Source organism: Myotis brandtii, unplaced genomic scaffold, assembly GCF_000412655.1.
Source record: "Myotis brandtii unplaced genomic scaffold, ASM41265v1 scaffold434, whole genome shotgun sequence".
Lineage (NCBI taxonomy): Eukaryota > Metazoa > Chordata > Mammalia > Chiroptera > Vespertilionidae > Myotis > Myotis brandtii.
The window spans coordinates 3,019,104-3,039,047 of record NW_005366599.1 but is presented as its reverse complement, the minus strand read 5'-3'; the positions used below and the strand labels follow the sequence as shown (position 1 = coordinate 3,039,047).

At 52.9% G+C, this 19,944-nt stretch overlaps 1 protein-coding gene and 1 long non-coding RNA gene across 2 annotated transcripts in view; one reads left to right on the top strand and one right to left on the bottom strand.

Annotated features, from left to right (window-relative positions):
• Positions 1-19,944, bottom strand: part of CAMTA1 (calmodulin binding transcription activator 1) — a 694,930-nt gene that overhangs the window by 29,682 nt on the left and 645,304 nt on the right. Inside the window, exon 12 of the mRNA XM_014546182.1 lies at positions 102-253. Within this exon, the coding sequence (XP_014401668.1) occupies positions 102-253 (152 nt within the window). The remainder of the gene's footprint in view (positions 1-101; positions 254-19,944) is intronic.
• Positions 17,077-18,761, top strand: LOC106727489. Its single transcript, XR_001363705.1, has 2 exons — positions 17,077-17,680; positions 18,525-18,761. It is a non-coding gene; the product is annotated as an uncharacterized LOC106727489 (long non-coding RNA).

Below are 19,944 nucleotides of genomic sequence, written 5' to 3'. Positions count from 1 at the left end.
AGGAATGACCCAGCACCAGCACAGGGACCGTGGCCACTGCCTGCCTCCCGATCAGTAACAAATCACACAAAACCGAAGACGACCGTCACTACAGGGGGTACCTGGGCTTGACTTCCGCCGTTCCCGCTGCTGGCGCCCCCGCCGCTGCCGCCTCCTGCGCTCCCCGGCTTGTGCTGCTGGGACCCCGTCATCTCCGCCATCCTCCGCTCCATCTGCTCCAGCCGCTCCAGGATGGACATCCTGAACTGGTTGTCTAGGGCGGGACGAGGAAGAGGGAGGTTGGTGCTGGAAGAAGTGCAGCTCGCACGTGGCCTGTCCACGCCCGCAGGCCCGGAGCCTCCTTCCCTGAACCAGCCACGGAGGCTCGCCCAGCCTGGGTTCGTCCCGTGGCAGCGAGTCTGACGCCGCACACAAGATGGGGCATCTCTGTGGCCCCACGTTCTCAGCCGCTCGAACAGAAGAACCCTTTTATGTCAAAGTCCTGCTTTGGGGTTCCTGGCACCCCATTCCCCAGTGGAAACCGTTAAGAGATCGGGGAGAGGGGCCCCGAGCACAAATGGAACGAGTACAACTTCATTTAAATCAGTGGGGAAGGGTACAGACACGCATTTTTGAGGCATCACCTGTTTTACCCAAACATTGGGGAAAATGATTTAAAAAAATTTTTTTTTGTTAATCCTCACCAGAAGATATTTTTTTCCATTGCTTTTCAGATAGAAGGGAAGGAGGAGTAAGAGAGAGACACACACAGAGAGAGAAACATTGATGCGAGAGAGACACATCGACCAGCTGCCTCCCGCTCACGCCCCAACCTAGGCACATGTCCCTGGCTGGGAATCGAACCCTCGACCCTTTGGTGCACTGGTGATGCTCCAACAATGAGCCACAGGGGTCAGGGTGGGGGAAAATGTTGTGAGAATTTAACGAGTTAATATTCGTGCAGGTTCAGAACATGGTTAAGTCCCAGATGCACTGTACGTGCGCGTGCCAGCCATCAGCATCTTCAGACACACGACCTAAATGTCCTTGAACACCGACAACAGCTGTGACACATATTCCCCCTCCTGTGGCTCACGGCAGAACGATTTTCCAAATACAGCCGTCCGACTCATGAAAAGGAATGACCCGGAAAAGAAACACTTTCTCGGCATTCCTTGCTGTCCTGACTGTAAATCCTGACACAGGTGATTAAGGCTTATTGGTTCTACTGGCGATAAAACAATGGACCGGATGCTTCCTCCGTGCCAGTCACCGCTTTACAGATATGAACAACGGTCAGGTGAGGTCGGGACGGCTGTTATCCTATTTCTCAGATGCGGAAACTGAGGCTGCGGAGATAACCATCTATCTGGCTCGAGGACCGGGGCTTCACCGCTGTGTGGGAACCGCAGGAAGGAAAGTTACGGGAAGAGAAGAGGCACACGGATCAAAGAGTCTGAGCCTAGGGCAGCGGTCGGCAAACTGCGGCCCCTTGAGTGTGGCTCTTCCACAAAATATCACGTGTGGGCGTGCACGTACAGTGCAATTGAAACTTCGTGGCCACACTCAAGGGGCCAAAGAGCCACATGTGGCTCGAGAGCCGCAGTTTACCGACCACTGGCCTAGGGAGCGGAACATTTTCTCACAGTGAAAACACAGCATATCCCGTTTCCCAGGAAAACTTCCAGTGCTGGGTGTCGAATGCATTTCACTTCACTCAACCGCAAGAGCAGGAGGAAAACTACTTTTCAAGAACTGATGCGGTTCCCAATGAGCTACTTCCAGGAGCAACACCGAGAGAAAGGCTCCTCCTCTTTCAGCGAGAAAGGCAGGTACGCACAGCAGACGGATGACAGACGTGAGAGCCTGCCGCCTGGCGTCTCCGTGGCTGTCACCCGTGGGAAGCAGCCCATGGGGTGGACTGTACACGGCCCACGTCACGCGGGACCAGCAACGGCAAACGCGGGACGACCCCAGAGGTGGCGCCGGAATCCTTCCTCGTGCCAACGCCCTCCCCCGTTAGGAAACGGAAGTTTTGCAGCATCAGGGCTCCCGCATGTGGAGCTGGCTGAAGACGAAGAGTTTCATCTTCCGGTTAGAGCCTGATTCCTGGTGGTGTGGCAGTATCCTTCGTGGTGTCTTTTTTTTTTTTAAATATATTTTATTGATTTTTTACAGAGAGGAAGGGAGAGGAACAGAGAGTTAGAAACATCGATGAGAGAGAAACATCGATCAGCTGCCTCCTGCACACCCCCTATTGGGAATGTGCCTGCAACCAAGGTACATGCCCTTGACCGGAATCGAACCTGGGACCCTTCAATCCGCAGGCCGACGCTCTATCCATTGAGCCAAACCAGTCAGGGCTTTCGTGGTGTCTTTATGGACTTTCCCTTACTCCTGATGGTGCCGGCCAGACAGCCACCCCTCTCTGCACCTACGTGCGGAAGCTCCGCGCCCCAGTGACGTGGTCAGGCCTCTGTCGCCCTCCGACTGTCTCTCTGGCAGCCCACGGACGCTGCGTCTATTACATGAGTGTTGTGAGCACAAGTGCATATGTTTGGAGCTGGTGGCCAAGATGAACCCTGTCAGGGAAGGAGCAGAAGGCATGGAGGGCTGCCCAGCTGTGGTCAGCCCAGAGGGAGCCCTGCGGCCACCTCCCTGTCCATTCGAGTGGCTTTGTTCTGGCTCCGCTGCCGTGCGCTGGCCTGTCATCGCCGCCCCTTCCCCCGCCGGGTGTGGGCTCTGCAGAGACAGACAAAGCCTCCCTGACACCATGGGGCCAGGCCCTGCCCACGGCATCGCCCGTCAAAGCGTCCGACAGTCGCCCCGACTCCGACGCGGTGACTCGGTGTCTGCCACGGACAGACAGACCGACGTCCCTGGCTTCTGCTCTGGGGCTGGTGTTTCCGGCCATCCCCCCAGCTCGCTCTGCAGGGAGCTCTCGGACGCGATTAAGCTGCTCTGAGAAGCACTTCATGAAGACACTCGAGCTATTACCTGCCTCTTAACCAAGTTACATCGTGCATTAAGGCGTCTCGGGGCCTCTCGGCTCCAAAGGGGGTGGGGAGGGGAGATGAGTCATGTCAGAGCCATCTCGCATGGAAACAACGGAGCCGCATCCAGGGCGCCGGCGAGAGGCCGAGTCTGTGGTCCCACGCCCTCTCCTGAGGCAGGGCAGGGGCGAAGACGGCGGGCACAGCTGCCCCCGTGCAAGGCTCACACACACACACAATCGCGGTCTTCACATCTCCCTTCCTGGCAAGTCAAATGCAGCAACTTTACGCTTGGTCTGGCCTGACAGCTTCATTATGGCCACTAACACGTGACTGTAAAATAGTGGGCAAATTCAGCATGTCACCTTCGCTGCACATGTGTGTGTGTGATTACAGGATAAAGGAAATACAATTTCTTAGAAGACAAACTTTTTCTGATTACATTGGGGTAAGAAAAGCACATGTGAACACTCATTTATTCGCGCACAGATATTTGCTGGGCACCTATGTGTACCAGGCCTGGGAGGGGCGCCTTGATCATCAGTGACGATAGCCCTGCCCGCATTTGTTGGCCGACAAGTAACTCCCACAGCCTGAATGGGGGGGGGGAGGGGGGTTTCAACCAACATGTTGGGGGTCAGAGAGAGAAAACAAATAATAACCTAGGGGCCGAGAGATCTGGCCCACTTCTCGCCCATGACGTTCAAACAAAGCCCACGTGACTCCGCTTGAGGGATTCCACGCATCGCGGGAACAAGGCTGCCCGCAGCAGGCGGGAGCGAGTCCCGAGAGCACAGGGGAACAGCCGGCCGCTCTCCGGGCTCGGGCTCCCGCCTGGCGCCGCCTGGCTTTCGGTTCTCGGCGAGAAGCTCTGGCTACCTCGTCTCACCGAAGAACACGTCGCTGCTTGTGCAGAAGGTTCTCAAGTTTTTAAAAAATAGGTTTTTATTGATTTTAGAAAAACAGAAAGGGAGAGGGAGAGAGAGAGAGATGGAAACACTGATGAGAGGGAAACATCGATGGGCTGCCTCCTGCACACTCCCTACTGGGGATCAAGGCTGCACCCCGGGCACGTGCCCTGACCGGGAATGAAACTGGTGATCGCTTGGTGCACAGGATGACACCCAACCCACTGAGCCACACGGGCCGGGCAAGGTTCTCCCGCTTTTCACACCCCTGGGTAAGCCACGTTCTGAGCCCCGGCTCTGAAGACCGGCAGGCCCAGGTCTGCAGCCTCCACTCTGCAGCACAACCTCTGGGGGGGTGGGGGTGGGTAGGGTGTCTGGGCACCCTCTGTGCATTTCTGACAAGTTCTCGGGTGACGCTGAGGCCGCATTTCAGGAACCGCGGTGCCACGACCAAGCCTCCTTCCCCGAGCGTGAACCTGCCCACCAGGAGCTGCTTAAAGAGGATCGAAGAGCCACCTGGTCGAGCAGCAGCACAGGTTCCTACCCAGGGACACAGGAGACAGACCTCCTGTGATCACGCCAGGACCCTGCACACGGCTCGGTCCACACGCCGGGCTGCACCCTCTCCGCAGGCGCATGGCTATACCGACAGGACAGCCCTTGCAAACCACGGGAAACCCTCCCACCTGCGCTGCTCTGCACCCTCAGCACCCACCACGGCCCCCTCCTCCTGCTTCTCTCAGCTGACCTGTGGGACGCCTTCCAGATGTCTGCCTGTGCCTCAGGCTTTTCTCGAAAGCAGCCCATTTACCTGCCCAGTATCAGGGAATGAGGACTTTCAATTGACAGGCCATTCCTTCCAGTACCTTCCAGATGTACGGCGTGCGCGCGTGTGCACACACACACACACACACACACAAACACACGCACCTGCACCCCAGAAAAAAAGTCAACGATTCTGACGGCTTTGCAGCAACAGTCTGGCTTGGGATTCGCTCAAAGTCGCCTCACAGGTCTGTCCGACCTGCACCCCCTTTAAGCGGAAGCAGCATTTTTATATTAAAATTTTTTTAAAATATATTTTTATTGATTTCAGAGAGGAAGGGAGAGGGAGAGAAACATCAATGATGAGAAAGAATCATTGATCGGCTGCCTCCTGCACACCCCACATTGAATATCGAGCCCACAACCCAGGCATGTGCCCTGACCGGGAACCAAACGGTAACCTCCTGGTTCATAGGTCGATGCTCAACCACTGAGCCACGCCGGCCAGGCAGAAGCAGCATTTTTAGACTGGGCAGCTCTGAGAGAGGGTGGGAAAAGCACTGGAGTGGAGCTAGAGCTCTGGGTTTAATCCTACCACCGTGTGACTTAGGAAAAATAATGGCCACTTTGCACCTCAACTTCCCCATCTGTAAAATGGGGACAGTACTATCTACCTTATTGTTGTTTGTGAGGATGAAATAAACTACTGTGTGAAATCTCTTTAGTGGTCAGTGTCTCTTTAGTCTGAGTTATTATTAGCCATACCTATGGGGGCATTTAAAAAGAGTTTACAATGCTTTGAATAATTTTAGCTGTACCGGGAGCTGCAGAAGGAGCACCCATGAACCTTCACCCAGTTTCCCCTCTATTAACATCTTACATAACCACCGTGCACGTGTCAAACACATCACTACTAGTAACAGTTACAGGCTCGGATTAGACCGCACCTTAGGATGAGAACTGATGTACTTATTCTGTCCCAGGACCCAGCCAGGACACCCCGTTGCAATTAAATGTTACATTTCCTGTCCGCTCCCTGACGGCTTCCCGCTAGCCCCGTTATTTTCATGACTTGAATGGTTTTGAAGAATGCAGTCAGGTTCTTGGTAGCTGTCCCTGGATTTAAGTTTGCCGTTTCCTAATGATCAGGCTGGAGCCGTGAGGCTTTGGGAAGAATATCACGAGCTGAAGCCTTCTGCTCATCACAGGCTATCAGGGGACGTGGTGAGGCTCTGCTGCTGCGGATGCGTCACCCGGCGAAGGCGCTGTCCGCGGGGCTGCTCTGGACAGTTACTCCTGTCCTCTTCCCATCCTCTGTCCTTCGGGAGCAAGTCACTAGGTCCTGCTCCTGCTCCAGGGAAGGGAGCCCATATTCCCTGCGAGGATGGGGGAGTGTCCACATGTTACGTGGAGTTCTCCAAGGTGACTTGCCATCTGTCTATGTGGGCAATCATTCGTGCACATCGGTATGAATGCACAACGAAATATATTTATCTTACACCCTGGGTCCTGATCCAATACTGAGTCGTCCTTGTGATCAGAGTATCCGGCTTTGGGGACGGGGAGCCTTCTCAGGCTGGCTCAGGGGTCCCTCTGCCACACCTTCTGTCTTTCCCCTTCTTTTTTGAGCACGTCCTTACTTGCTGGCATTACAAGATGCTCCGGGCCCATCCAGCCCCACCACCAGCTGTTTCTCTAGGGAGCCCCGGTTGCTTTAACTGGAGAATAGCATTTAGGAACCAAGACCTGGGAGCTGGCTGTGCTCATTGCCGCTGGGACGTCACTGCTTCTGGTGTGACGTCCATGCATGCACACAAACCTATGATTACTTCTGTAACTATCTGCACACCCATGAACATAAACCCGAGTTCATCCTGGCGTCTCCGCGTCTAACACAGCAGTGCGGTCTTCCCAGCCTTCTAGGGGCACGTACTCAAATCCCAGGACAGCTGTACCTTCCTTCCAGTACCTTCCAGGTGCGCGCACGCACGCACATGCACGCACACGCACACACGTGCACCTGCACCCAAAAAAGTCAACGATTCTGACAGCTTTGCAGCAACCGTCTGGCTCGGGATTTACTCAAAGATCAAGATTAAAAAACATTCCCACGCGAGAGGCAATGAGTGGTTAGTGGGGCTTCAGACCCTTTCTTGGGCCGGGTTCGCCCTGTCCCAGCCTCTCCTCTCGGGCTGTAACACACAGTGCCCCAGAGCACAGAGCACCATGGGCCCTCTTTTCGTTTCTCTTTGATAGGGACGCCTAACCCTCAAAGTGACTCACTTTAAAATGTCCCAAGTTAACATTTCCCTAACAATTTAAAATTCCTAAGCAATCCCCGAGTTTTAGAGAGAGAGAGAGAGAGAGAGAGCATTTCCCCAAGTCAGACACCCACGGCATGTTCTGAGCTTAGGAAGTGTGGGACTTGCTGCTGTGACAGTGGAGAACCCCAAGTGTCTGGGCATGTTTTAAGAAAACATCTCCAATCAGGACACCAACCACCAGCCGGGCCTCCCAGGCTCGGCCGCACCTACTGTGCCTCTGGGTTACACACGGCTCACCTGAAATCTCGGAACCTAATTAATTTCCAGGGCCGTGTGGAGCAATCCAACACGACGCATTTCTGACATTATCAGATAATCTACTTTAAAAACATGTTAACCATCCCCCCCTCCCTTTAACCTACAAAATAAAATTTAAACTCTTTGGTGGAACACGGGGTGCTCTTTTTAAAAAAATGTACTTTTATTGATTTCAGAGAGGAAGGGAGAGGGAGAGATAAAAACATCAATGATGAGAGAATCATTGATCGGCTGCCTCCTACACACCTCCTACTGGGGATGGAGCCCACAACCTGGGCATGTGCCCTTTGACTGGATTTGAACCCGGGACCCTTCAGTCCGCAGGCGGATGCTCTAACCATGGAACCAAACCGGCTAGGGCCCACGGGGTGCTCTTTACTGACCGTCTCCGGCTCCTTTTTCGGGGTTTTCTCATCCCTCGCTGTTCTCCAAACCCACCGTCAGGGCCTTTGGTAATGCCAACCTCCCCCCGAGTCCACCTGGGAGTTTCCTATTCTTCCGAGTGTGGCTCACACTCACTACAGCCTCAGGATTGATGGCTGCTACTGAGCGTCTACAGTGGGCCAGGCACTCCAATGTGCTCTTCCTGATCCTCAGAAGAACTCTGCAAGGAAGGTCTTCCTCTTCGCTTTAGTCGAGGAAACGGAGACTCAGAGAATGCGTCACTACCCAAGGTCACCCCGCTCGCCGCTCGAAAGTATCGGGGCAGGATCTGACCTCAGGCGGACTCGGAGGCATGTTCCCTCCCGTGCCCGGTGAATTCATACCATGTCCTAGTAGGTACTCGGCAAATGGACGGATGGCTCTCTCCCTACATGTGCCATTTCTATAGAGTGAACCTGTTGAAAGCAGGGGCCCTGTCTTGTCTCCCTGGCACCCGGGATCGGAATGGATGCTCAGTGAATGGAAAGAAATGGGATTTTCTAGTGAAGCTTCTGGAAGCCAATCTATGGCTGAGGTCACCGAACTCTGGGGCACAGGCTCCGAGCAGCCGCTGTGGGTGGACAACACCAACAAGCAGTTTTACTACTATTCCCGGGGGAGAGAGAGTGGTCAGAATGAGCACAACCCCATGGAGCCCTGGCTGGTGGGGCTCAGCTGGTTGCACCGTCGTCCCGTGCACTGAAGGGCTGCAAGTCTGATTCCCAGTCAGGGCACATACCCAGGTGCAGGTTCGATCCCTGGTCGGGGTTATGTACCGGAGGCAACTGATCGATGTTTCTGTTGCGCATCCGTGTTTCCTCTCTCCCTGTCTCTCTCCCTTCCTCTATCTAAAATCAATAAAAAAACATACCCTCAGACAAGGATTAAGTAGCTCAGTGGTTGAGCATTGACCTATGAACCAGGAGGTCACGGTTCAATTCCTGGTCAGAGCACATGCCCAGGTTGTGGGCTCAATCAATGATTCTCTCTCATCGTTAATGTCTCTCTCTCTCCCTCTCCGAAATCAATCCTATATAATAAAAGGCTAATATGCAAATCGACTGAACAGTAGAATGACCCATTGCTATGACGTGGACTGACCACCAGGGGGGAGATGCTCAATGCAGGAGCTGCCCCCTGGCGGTCAGTGCGCTACCACAGGGGGAGCCCTGCTCAGCCAGAAGCTGGGCTCATGGACCCCTCCGGGGATGTTTGACTGCCGAGGGGTCCCGGACTGTGAGAGGGTGCAGGCCAGACTGAGGGGGACCCATCCCCCCGCCCCCCCCCCCGCACGAATGTCGTGCTCCGGGCCTCTAGTAAAAATACATATTTTAAAAAGACATTAAAAAACACACAAGTACACGCACTCGAGTGCCCTGGGTGTGTGGGAGACGTGCTGACAGTTCACCTGACTGCCTGCCACTTCCTTGGGGCTCAGGTAAAGGAGTCAGGTAACCACCGTGTCGGTGCGAGACTGGCAGGAAGGCTGAGGAACACCCCACTTCTTCACAGACACACCGGGACCCGCCCAGCGTGGTCACTTTCCTTCTCCCCGAGCTTCGCATCAGACACGGACCCTGCCTGTCGGCACTCCCGCTTTTCCCGGAAACGAACTGTTTGGCACACACCTTAACGAGTGCCTATAATTAGTCACCAAAGCGCTTACCAAGGCAGTCAGGTTAGGCTGTGGTATCAGCATGACGTGGGTGGGTATTGTGTTCAACAAAAGACACGTTTTCCAGACCCGTCTCCGAGGGTGTGCGTGGGCCGGGAGGCCTGCAGCGGGCGCACGGGCAGAACCTGCCAACGCTGAGCCGCCTCGGGCCTGGCTGCCAGAGCCGGAGAGAAAGCCTTGGCTTGGCAGGTAAATGAATGGAGGAGCGATCACCAAATACCACCTGCTATTTTAAAACGCGTTATTTGTAGCTCAAGTGCACATGTGCCCTCCTGTTGCTATTTGGACCGGGAGGGAGAGCCATCTCTCGTTCCCTGTGCAGATCTTGGCCGCCGGCAGGAGAGGCCGGTGAGGACAGGAGGCGTGACTTGAACTATTTCTGTAGAGATCCGTGGCTGCCGCGGAGGGAGCCGCCTGCATTGCTCGGGAAGACGGGAAAACGAAGGCACTTAATTCCTTCCCAGAATAAACGGGCCCCCGGAGTGCACGGCGCGGCTCCTGTGCGGCCAGCCATTCGCGATGTCCAGGCGCAGGGTGCAGGGCGAGGGCCGGGAGAGCAGGCACACGCTGTACCTCTGATTTTCCAAAGCAGCGGCTAAATTTAGCCTCGGAAAGAACGGCCATCCGCCACGTCTCCAAGACGCCCGACTCCAGGTCCTGCAACCCTAGGAGCGGACACCAGCCATTCTCCTTAGAGTCCTTCACCTGCAGCGGCTGTGGTATTTCTTCTCCTCGGCCTGAGTTTTGCGTCTTCACAAACGCGGAGTCTTAGCCGCGTCAGGGAAAAACGGCTAAGGCAACTCGTCACAGGGCAGCCCAGCACATTGGCAGGGATGCGGCCTGAAACCTTCCCACACCAGAGCCTGGCGTGTCGGGGGGCAAAACTGGCAAGCCGACCCTGCAAGGACACTCAGGACATGGCACCGAGCACAGCCGAGCACCCCAAACGGTGCCGATGCCAAAGGCACGGTCAACAAAGCAGCAAACGCAGCCAGGACAAGCGGTGGGAGAGCCGCGGCTCCTGAGTGAGCGGGCGAAGGAGGGGGCGCTGACGCGGGACCACACCGACCCTGGCACAGGCTCCGAGGGCAGACCCTCCCCAAAGCCTCCACCGTCAGCGCACAGTGAGGTCAGGAGCATTACAGGCAGGAACTGAGGCGTCTCCCGTGGCAACAGTGAAGCTGCCGGAGACTCAGAAAAGCACGTCGCCACTAAGACGAAGGAGGGCCTTCGGAGTATGTATTGAGCCTCGGAGATGAACCGCAATCTAACCTGGTCACGAAGAGGCGACAGAGGAACGACATTTAAATGCATAAAGAGAGCCGGGCCGGTGTGGCTCAGTGGTTCAGCATCGACCTATGAACCAGGAGGTCACGGTTCAATTCCTGATCAGGGCACATGCCCGGGTTGTGGGCTCGATCCCCAGTGGGGGGCGTGCAGGAGGCAGCTGATCAGTGATGCTCCCTCATCATTGATGTTTCTATCTCTCTCTCCCTCTCTGAAATCAATATAAATGTTTTTTAAAAATAAATGCATAAAGAGAAATGGAAAATGAAAATCCTGACCCTGAAACACGGAAAGTATAAGACGCACAGGAACCGTCAGGAGGCGAGAGCGCAGTAATTAACCACAAGCAGGTTGGTCTCCGGCGCGCAGCCGTGACAAAAACCCACTTAAAATCCTTCGGGATCCACCAGAGCATCAGGGACAGACGGACTCGCCCTGCGAATGTCTACTGGCCCCCCCTGGTAGGACGCCACCGCACGGCACCTGTGCCACGGCTCTGGGATGTGACGACGACCAAGGTAGCAAAGGTGTGGGAGCCACCCAAAAAGATACGAACCTTCAGTGGGGGGAAAGAGGGGGCATATGTAATACTTTCAACAATAAAGATTTAATTTAAAAAAAGATACAAGCCTTTATTTCAAGAACCTCATTCAGACACAAAGGTAAAGGGACACAGCGACAGCTCTCTGAGGCCAGCGACTGTGTCCGTTCTGTTCCTGACTGCACTCCCAAGGCCCAGCAGGATGCCTGGCACACAGTAGGCCCTCAGTACATAGTAGGTCCCCAATACGTACATACTGAACGAGTGATTTAATTGCATCTGTTCGAAATAGGAAATGTGAATTTCAAGGAGGGCAAGGTCAAGGATAATGTGCAGAACAAACTCTGCTTCCTTAGTCATTTCTACGATGCGCTTTTCTCAGCCACGTGATGGACAGCATGGTGAATTGGGAGTCTCAGATTTGGCTGCACTTCGCGAACAAAGCCAGCGGTTTCATCAGTGACACGGACACCCTGGAATGTAAGGCCACGCTGGCCTCGATGACGGTGGCCACCGAGGATGAAAGACCACCACGCACCGCTTCACAGAAGGAACTCGGCCACGTCCGTGTGGCCCAACCTGCCCGCTCCCGGAGGACCTGGTGTCCGTGAGGGACGCTGGGGCACGCAGAGGCACGCACACTGTCCTTCCCTGCCCGCTCCTTCCTGAGCACTATCGCACGGTCCTGGTTTCTTGATCTAAAAATCGGTGTCGCATGCTTTCCATTTCTGGAAGGAAGAGTTTTCTGTGCTTAGTGGGGTTCTAGTGGTTTGTCACTAAGCAAACCCCACTGCAAGGCAGGGGCCCTGAACGTTGAAACGCCTCTTCACTGCAGCGAAAGGCCGCATTCTCTCCTCTCTGTGAGTAAACACGTCTGGAGTTTAGCAACGAGGCAGCGTCCTGCGTAGGTGACTTCCTTCCACAATTCTTCCCGGACAGAAAGGAGCTGCCGATTCTTCCGTCTTTCAATCAACGCAACACTCAAGTGACTCGCCGGCCCCCTGCGTGCAGCGTGGCCCCTTCGTTGTCTGTGAGCCTCCCCGTGACTGCCCACGCGCCGAGTGATACCCTTGGCCCACGTACGATGTGCACGAGACATTCCAGAGAAACTGGCCTTGGCCGCCGGTGAGAAAAGAACCTGTAACGAGGGCTCTAACCCTGAGCCCATGGGCTCTGCCAAAGGGGTGGGGGCTGCGAATCCTTTCCCCGAAAACACGTGCACAGAAATGCTTACATCCAATTTCCAGGGACCCACAGCCCCGGGGGGCCCACGGATTTCAGGTCCGGGCCATCTTGTGGGGACCATCTACTGCAACACCCCCCAGACGGCACGCTCCGGAGTGTCCCCAAGACGCTGCTCAGTAGACCTTACACACACAACGCTGGTCCAAGGTGTTTCGAGAAGAATACGTTAAACATGGCTAAGCACACGCATACATCTGTAATGGACGCCTTTTCTGGACCTTCCTATGCTCACATGCCCTGTCACTTGCTGGTAGAGTTTCCTAAACCTACTGGACATTTTGTGTGTGTGTGTGTGTGGGGGGGGGGGGGTTCTGACCAGCATTTCCTGTAACTAATGCTCCCACAGGAGAGTGTAGGAACTAAGGCTAGTCCTACAGAATGCCGTGGGGAGACAGTCTGAGTTAGTGACATCCTGGTCCATGTTCTTCATGTCCCTCTTCATGACACTCCAGCCAACACAGGCCACCAAGAGTGATGCGGATTTACTGGTGAATGCCACCCAGGGACCCGTATGGGAAACTGTTTGACCCAATATTTCTATCATCTTCTCTCTTCCCACCATCATCCCCTCTCTTCCCACCATCCCCTCTCTTCCTTCTCAGTCTGCCCTGCCATTACTGCTCATGGTTCAGTCGCTTCCGCTTCAACCACCACTGACACATGCCACCACCTCTTTAACCAACACCCCCCTTCCCTTTCACTCTCTTTCCTTTGTTCCATCTGGGAATAAAAATAGGGTTGTCATTAAAATTACTAACAAGGAAGGGTCAACGGGGAAAAGGGGGGTGACATCTGTAATACTTTCAGCAATAAAGATAAATTTAAAAATTAATAAGACTATTAGGGTTATCAAGAAACTTAAATGACTGCCTTTGGGTTTAGCCTGATAAAAGGTAAAGGGGCCAGACTTTGTGACTTCAGAGAAGCAGCGTGAGCTCCAGCCTAGGAATGAAGACTCTTCCCCAAGAAGTTCCCATGGCTGGCTGTGTTACAGACACTAACTTTTATTTTACTTCCTTTTTTAATACACTTATTTTTATCCTAGCAACATCATTTACTATGCAAGTGTGAAGTTCGTTATTTCTTTTGTTTTGTAACGTAAGTGTGTATTACATATTTATGTGTTATACAGATTATGCGTCCTACCTAATGTTTCATGGTGTATAGGTGATAGGTGCATATACACGTTATTTTAATTATTTTTCTCCTGTAAATACAGACTATCAGGGGTTCACAAAGGTTTTTGCTCTTAGGCTAGCCGGGTCCCACCTGCCCTCTGCTGCACTGTTTACCTGGGAACAACTGGCTCACAGCTGTGAGGATATCGTCAATGGCAGGCGGGGCACTTCCTACTTCCTACATCAGATAAAACGTTTCACACCCACACACACATGCGCGCGCATGCCAGTGGCATTGATTCTGGCCACCGTGGAATGGACGGTGTCTTCTACTAGAAAAGACAAATGGATGTTTAAATAACTTTGCCGATGAATCCAAACCACAGTGTGTAATGCTAAGGACATGAATCATGTTTTTTGGAAAGTGGGCCCAGGAACTGTTCATCAGCGCCCGCTGAAAGGTTCGCTGGAAGGTGACGGCTCTAGTGTCTGGTTTAAAGTGGGACCACAGGGGGTAGAGTGATGGAGTGAGTCCTGTGAGTCTGCGGTTTTGGGATGAATGGTGCCTTCTCTGGGAAGATGGAGGAGCGCTGGTTCCCTCGCAGGACGCTGCCAACCTTCCTTCCCCTTCCCCGCCTTGCTGGTCCTCTGGAGGCCCAGTGCTCTGCTTAAGGGGTGCTGCCCTCAATTCCTGGCTCGGGGCCAGGCCCTGCTAACAGAGCACTGCCCCCTCCTATTCAAGTGCCTGGACACAGGCGTCCAGCTGGGCTAAGGAGAACAGAGTAGTTCCTGGAACTACTGCGGAAAAAGCGCCGCTTTCCCAGGGAAATTTGCTAAAAATGGCAAAAGAGAGGCCTAGAGTTTTGAACGGGCCACCTTGCTACCACTTTGGGAACCCCTGCCTGAGAATAAAATTGACCTAGAGGAGAGGCAAGCCAAGAGAGGGAATGACAGGCTCCTAAGGACACCCCTTAGGCACCTGGAACCAGCGGTGCCTGAAGGCAACTGCAGAGCTGGACTCCATGAGAGTCCATGGATTCCCCCGTGCACACAGGTCAGTTCGAGTGTGAGCTCTGCCACAGCTGAAAGAGAGGTCGAAGGTGAATCTATTTGAAATGGGGATCCTTTCGCTAAATAAATATTGGGAAAGTTCTGCTTCCACTGACAAACTAAAAAATATTCAACGTCACTAAGTACACCTCGGTAGTAGTCCACAGATGTCATTAGAATTTCTCTATAAAACGGGATAAACTAGGGTGGCAGGAAGCGGTCATGCTTATCGGAAACACTGTGATTACCCAAAGAAATCAGAAAACCAGGAAAAGGTATACTGAGCCCCGGCCTCGCTGGAGACCAGCTGCTGTTGAATTATCTGGAAGTATCTTAGCTCAGTCAGGCCTTAGGTTGCTGCCCGATCGACTGACAGACACATCCCACAGGAGAGAATCACTTCAGAACACTAAGGTTTAAAGAGAACCTGGGGCCCTGGCCAGTGTGTTCAGTAGTTAGAGCATCGGCCTTCCCACCCAGGGGTCAAGGGCACGTACCTGGTTTGAAGGTTGGATCCCTGGTCCCAGTTGGGGAATGTTTGGGAGGCAACTGATCAATGTGTCTCTCTCACATTGATGTTTCTCTTTCTCTCTCTCTTCCCCCCTCGCCCCCTTTCTCTAAAAATCAATAGAAAAAAATATCCTCAGGTGAGGATGAACAAAAATAATAAAATAATAAAGAGAACGAGGGAATTTTCCAGCCGGGGCCTTTCACCAGCCCTTGACTGTGGTCCACAGAAAGAAATAGCGCTCCATACACACACTCATTCTTTGAGACCAAAACTTCCCAAATCCCCCCTTACCCTCACTACGTGCAACGCACTTTGATTTTAACAATGGCTGGTGCTGACCACTAAGTTAGTTTCCTGGACCATTACTGACAGGTTTAGAAAACAGGGCAGGGCCCAGCGGGTGTGGCTCAGTGGTTGAGCGTCGACCTATGAACCAGGAGGTCACGGTTCGATTCCCGGTCAGGGCACATGCCCAGGTTGTGGCTCTAACCCCAGTAGGGGGCGTGCAGGAGGCAGCCGATCCATGATTCTCTCTCATCACTGATGTTTCTCTCTCTCTCTCTCTCTCTCCCCCTCTTCCATCCTCTCTGAAATCAATAAAAACATATGAAAAAGAAGAACACAGGGGCGGTGCTGAGACGCAGAAATGTAAGGCGATGTACCTGAGCGTTCTCACTGGGTTAGTGGTAGAGCTGGAACAAACCCTCGCGCTCATCCTACTGTGTGATCTGAAAGCAGACAGCTGCTGTCGTACACATTCTCAGGCAGCGAGTGCGGGCCCGGCTTAGGACAGCCGGAGAGATGACTCAGGTGGCCACCCAGCTATCTGTCCACACGGGTTCAGGCCGACGCTCCAGGCCACTTCAAGACCACTTCACCAAAAACCCAAGCCGCCTGGGGACCTTGAACTGACCTCAATGGGAGAGCCTTCGCAGTATGTGCCTACATTACCGACAGACAAGGCTGAACTGAATTACACAAAGGAGGATCAGAGGCGAGTTTGTTTTAGGCTTGAAAAAATTCATTCCATTCTCCTCACTCTATCCAAAGAGTAACACCACACGTACAATCTTTCTGTTGACTAACAGCATTGATGAAACTCCCCTCTCACCCCCACCCCCAGATTTCATTATGGTGGGGCAGTAGGGGGTACAGCTTAGGTGCCCCCCCCTGCCCCACAAAGAGCTGAAAATCCAATGTGGGGCTGGGGGCGGGGGGGGGGGAGGGAAAAGGCTTCATTAAGGAGTAAGATTTGAGTTGGGCTCAGAGATTAAGGAGGTAGAATTTAGAGCAGGGTGTGGGGCGGGGCAAGCAGCCAGACAGCAATAGGGTTCATGCTGAGCAGTTGTTGGGGGGCAGGGGAAGGCTGGCTCAGAGAGTGGGGTCAGATTTGGAGGGGGATGAAGTCAGGTAGAAGAAGAAAAGTGAAAAGAAAATAGAGAGATTAACTGGCTAATGTGGGTAGTTGCTAAACGGTAATATATTTGGAGAAACTTATTCCCATTATTTGCCATCCTTTCCCACATTACAAATATGTTATATAAGTTTAGCATCAGCAGTTTACCTCTTATAAACGTCTGCCCTGGCTAAACTCCTCCCACATTTTACCTCCCTCACATCCATGCTTCATGATTAATTACAATTTGCTTAATAAGTGACGCAGAGTAGGCGCTTCACACGTGCCGGCTGATCTCTCCATACGTCTCATGTCTAAAGTTACAGGGACCATGATGTGCTTTCGAAACTACCCCCTGAATCACTTTCCCGGATCCTCACTTTCCTTCTGCCGAGTCCTTCACGTCATCTCTTTCATCCTGCTTCACTGAGAGGAAGTTCCCTAAAATGAAGCATCGGACAGGATTGTACTGGCCTTGTCTCCCTCCACCCCCGTTTTAAAAAGCCACTCGCGACGGTGCTGTATCGCTTAGGGGCGGCGAGCAGTCACCTCCTGGTGGTGAAGGCATCTCCCTGTCTGCCTGCCGTGTGCAAACCCGCATCCAGGCCCGTCAGAGAACAGAAGGAACATGCGGTCCTGTGGCTTCAGGGCAGTCCATCCGGGGAGGGGTAAGCCTGTCCCCGAGGACCCTTGTGGTCACAAACTCTCACATCCTCCCGATGAGGGGACGACACCCGTGTGTGTTGCCCTGCAGGCTCCCGGGCACCTCCTGAATGTTCCGTGTGACGCACACTAGCATGGGCTCTTTAATGTCTCATCCAGACTTCTCCCGTCATCACTGAAAACCAACCACTGGCTGTCAGCACACACATGGGAAATGGGAGAACTCACGGTATGAAGGTGTCAGAAGACAAAGTGAAGCCCCACCACCTGCTCCCACCACGGCAGGGAGGCAGGGAGGCCGGGAACCCGCTCACGGCCTGCTGCCAGGAAGTGCACAAGATTTTAGGGAATGAATGCTGTCGACTAACCTCACCAGTCCCTCCGTCTCACTGTCCCGGACCCTCACTGCGTCTCTTCATCTTGCTTCACTGTGTAATATGCGTCTCTGGAAGCTCCCTTCAATCACTTTTTGAAAAAGAAGTTGAGGTGTACATGAATCAACTTGTATCATGTGGGTGCCAAAAGCTTTTTGGCAAAAGAACAGGTAAGTGAAGTAAGCTCTCAAATCCTGGGCTTCCGCACTCTGACAGGAGGCCGTGGCTGATGTTGAACGATACTGACCTGGCACCACTCAGTCTCCTATTGAAAAGATCAATGGAGCAAACATTCAACCCTCTGAGGCCTTTAACTGTGAGGAGACACGGCAGGCGACGCCGGGCAGCTGGGGAAAGGGGTGGGGACGTGTACCAAGAATAGAGGACTTCCAGAAATCACTGCCTGGGCTAGAGAAGTGTGCCGCCTTGAACAAAATGGCCTTTTATATATACATATACTACACATACATTGATTTCAGAGAGAAAGGGAGAGAGAGAGAGAGATAAAAACATCAATGATGAGAGAGAATCATTGATTGGCTGCCTCCTGCACGCCCCCTACTGGGGATCGAGCCCACAACCCGGGCATGTGCCCTTGACTAAAATCGAACTTGGGACCCTTCAGTCCGCAGGCTGACTCTATCCACTGAGCCAAACCGGCCAGGGCCAAAATGGCCTTTTTTGACCTTTCTGGGTAGTATCTAAATTTGTGTCTTAAGTATATGTATTTACAATTTTTCTATAAACATTAAAGAAAACAAACAAACAAAAAAAAGGCAGCCTATAAGCACAGCTCTGCAGCTCCAGAAGTTCATGACAACAACACTCAAAACAGGAGAACAATTCGGACCGTCCCCAGAGGACACTGGACGTCCCCAAAATGTCCATTTCCCGCGTGCCAGAAGGCAAGGGGGCGTGAACCGAGCGCGTGACTCTTAGCCATCAATAAAAGCTCCACGTCTTTCACTTGGGAAACTTTCAACGTCAACCAATTAACTTCACTCTTTCTCACAGAAGGCGAAAACGTCTCGGGTGCACCCCGTTATCTGTGTTCTCCAGAACAGTCCACCACGAACGCACTGCGTGGGGACAGCTGCTGTCAGGGCGGGAAGGCCAGCACAGTCCTGAACAGAGGACTGAAGGAAATAATAATGTCTGTGTTCATCCCCAAAGCAGAAGAACTGGTACACACCCTTAAATAATGCAATATTGTTGTTAACGACGGCATTAAATACTGTGTTGCCTCTCAGAGTCTTTGGAATATAATTAATCGGCATGAGCAAATCGAGGTCCTTTCAGAATTGGCAGCCACCCTCTGCGTGCTTTTGTAACTCAGCTAAATTTATTTGGGAAATGCATATCCTGTAAGTAAACGCTATATAGTCTAGAACATCAAACATTTTCACTCCCTAAATCACATGTAAAAATAAAGAGAAACATGTTTATTTACCATCATCTAATTCTAACCTTAAAAGAATAAATATTTTCCTATAAACGCACACCATGCAAAGGGCTACTGCTTCCTGTATTTCTATCAAGTTCCCAGGCTATAGGTTCTCTATAGGACAGAGATTCCTTACGTGGCGAGAGGAAAGGACTCCATTATAGAGAGCCAGATATTTTCCACGTCTGACAAAATGTTGGGAGCATAAATTTAAAGTTTTGGGTTTTGGCCTCACTGGTGAAAAAAAAAAAAATAATGCATTCGACCAACGACAAGAGGCACTTCTGTGATTATCTGAGAGCCCTCGCACGTTCACTGCCTCTGCTCTGCTAACCAGACTTCAGGCCAAGAGAAATCTCCCAAGCAGAGTGGGGGAAATACAAGAGTTTAAAACTGCTATCATTCCCTGAAGCAACTGCTCAAGATAATTTGCAAGAGTATTATAGTTTCAGAAATTTATTTTGCTGCTTCATTTGTAGATAAAGTCGTTTTGACGCCCATAGAAATCCTTGGAAATTCAAAGTCTCAAACATTGAACATCACTAGCAGGGCTGCCTCTAACGTCGTGCAACAGCTAGGAAACCAAATCACGAGACCCTGTAAGTGCAAGGCCACAGAGCTTCCCTTCCGGCCGCCTGAGCTGGCCTGGTGGAAGCGAGGGTCCAGGGCCCCTCCACTCAGTCCCGGGTGGGTCTGCCTGTAGCAAAGCTCTCAGCAAGCTCTTCCTGACCTTCAGCCTCTGAACTCAACCGACTTTCCCTGAGGAGTTCCACACAGGGATTCGTAAGATTCATTCACTCCACTGGCCTGCTCGGAGAGGCAGCCCCCGAACCGGGGCTGCAGAGGCGCCCAGCGGCCCCTCTCACCTCGCTGGGCCAAGGGGTCACCTGTCTGGGCCCTTCTGGCTTCTCCCCGCACGCCCCCACCAAGGGAGCGCCTGTTCTGGCCCGCCCCGGAGCCCACCCCTCCCCCAGGGCCCTGCGGAAGGGG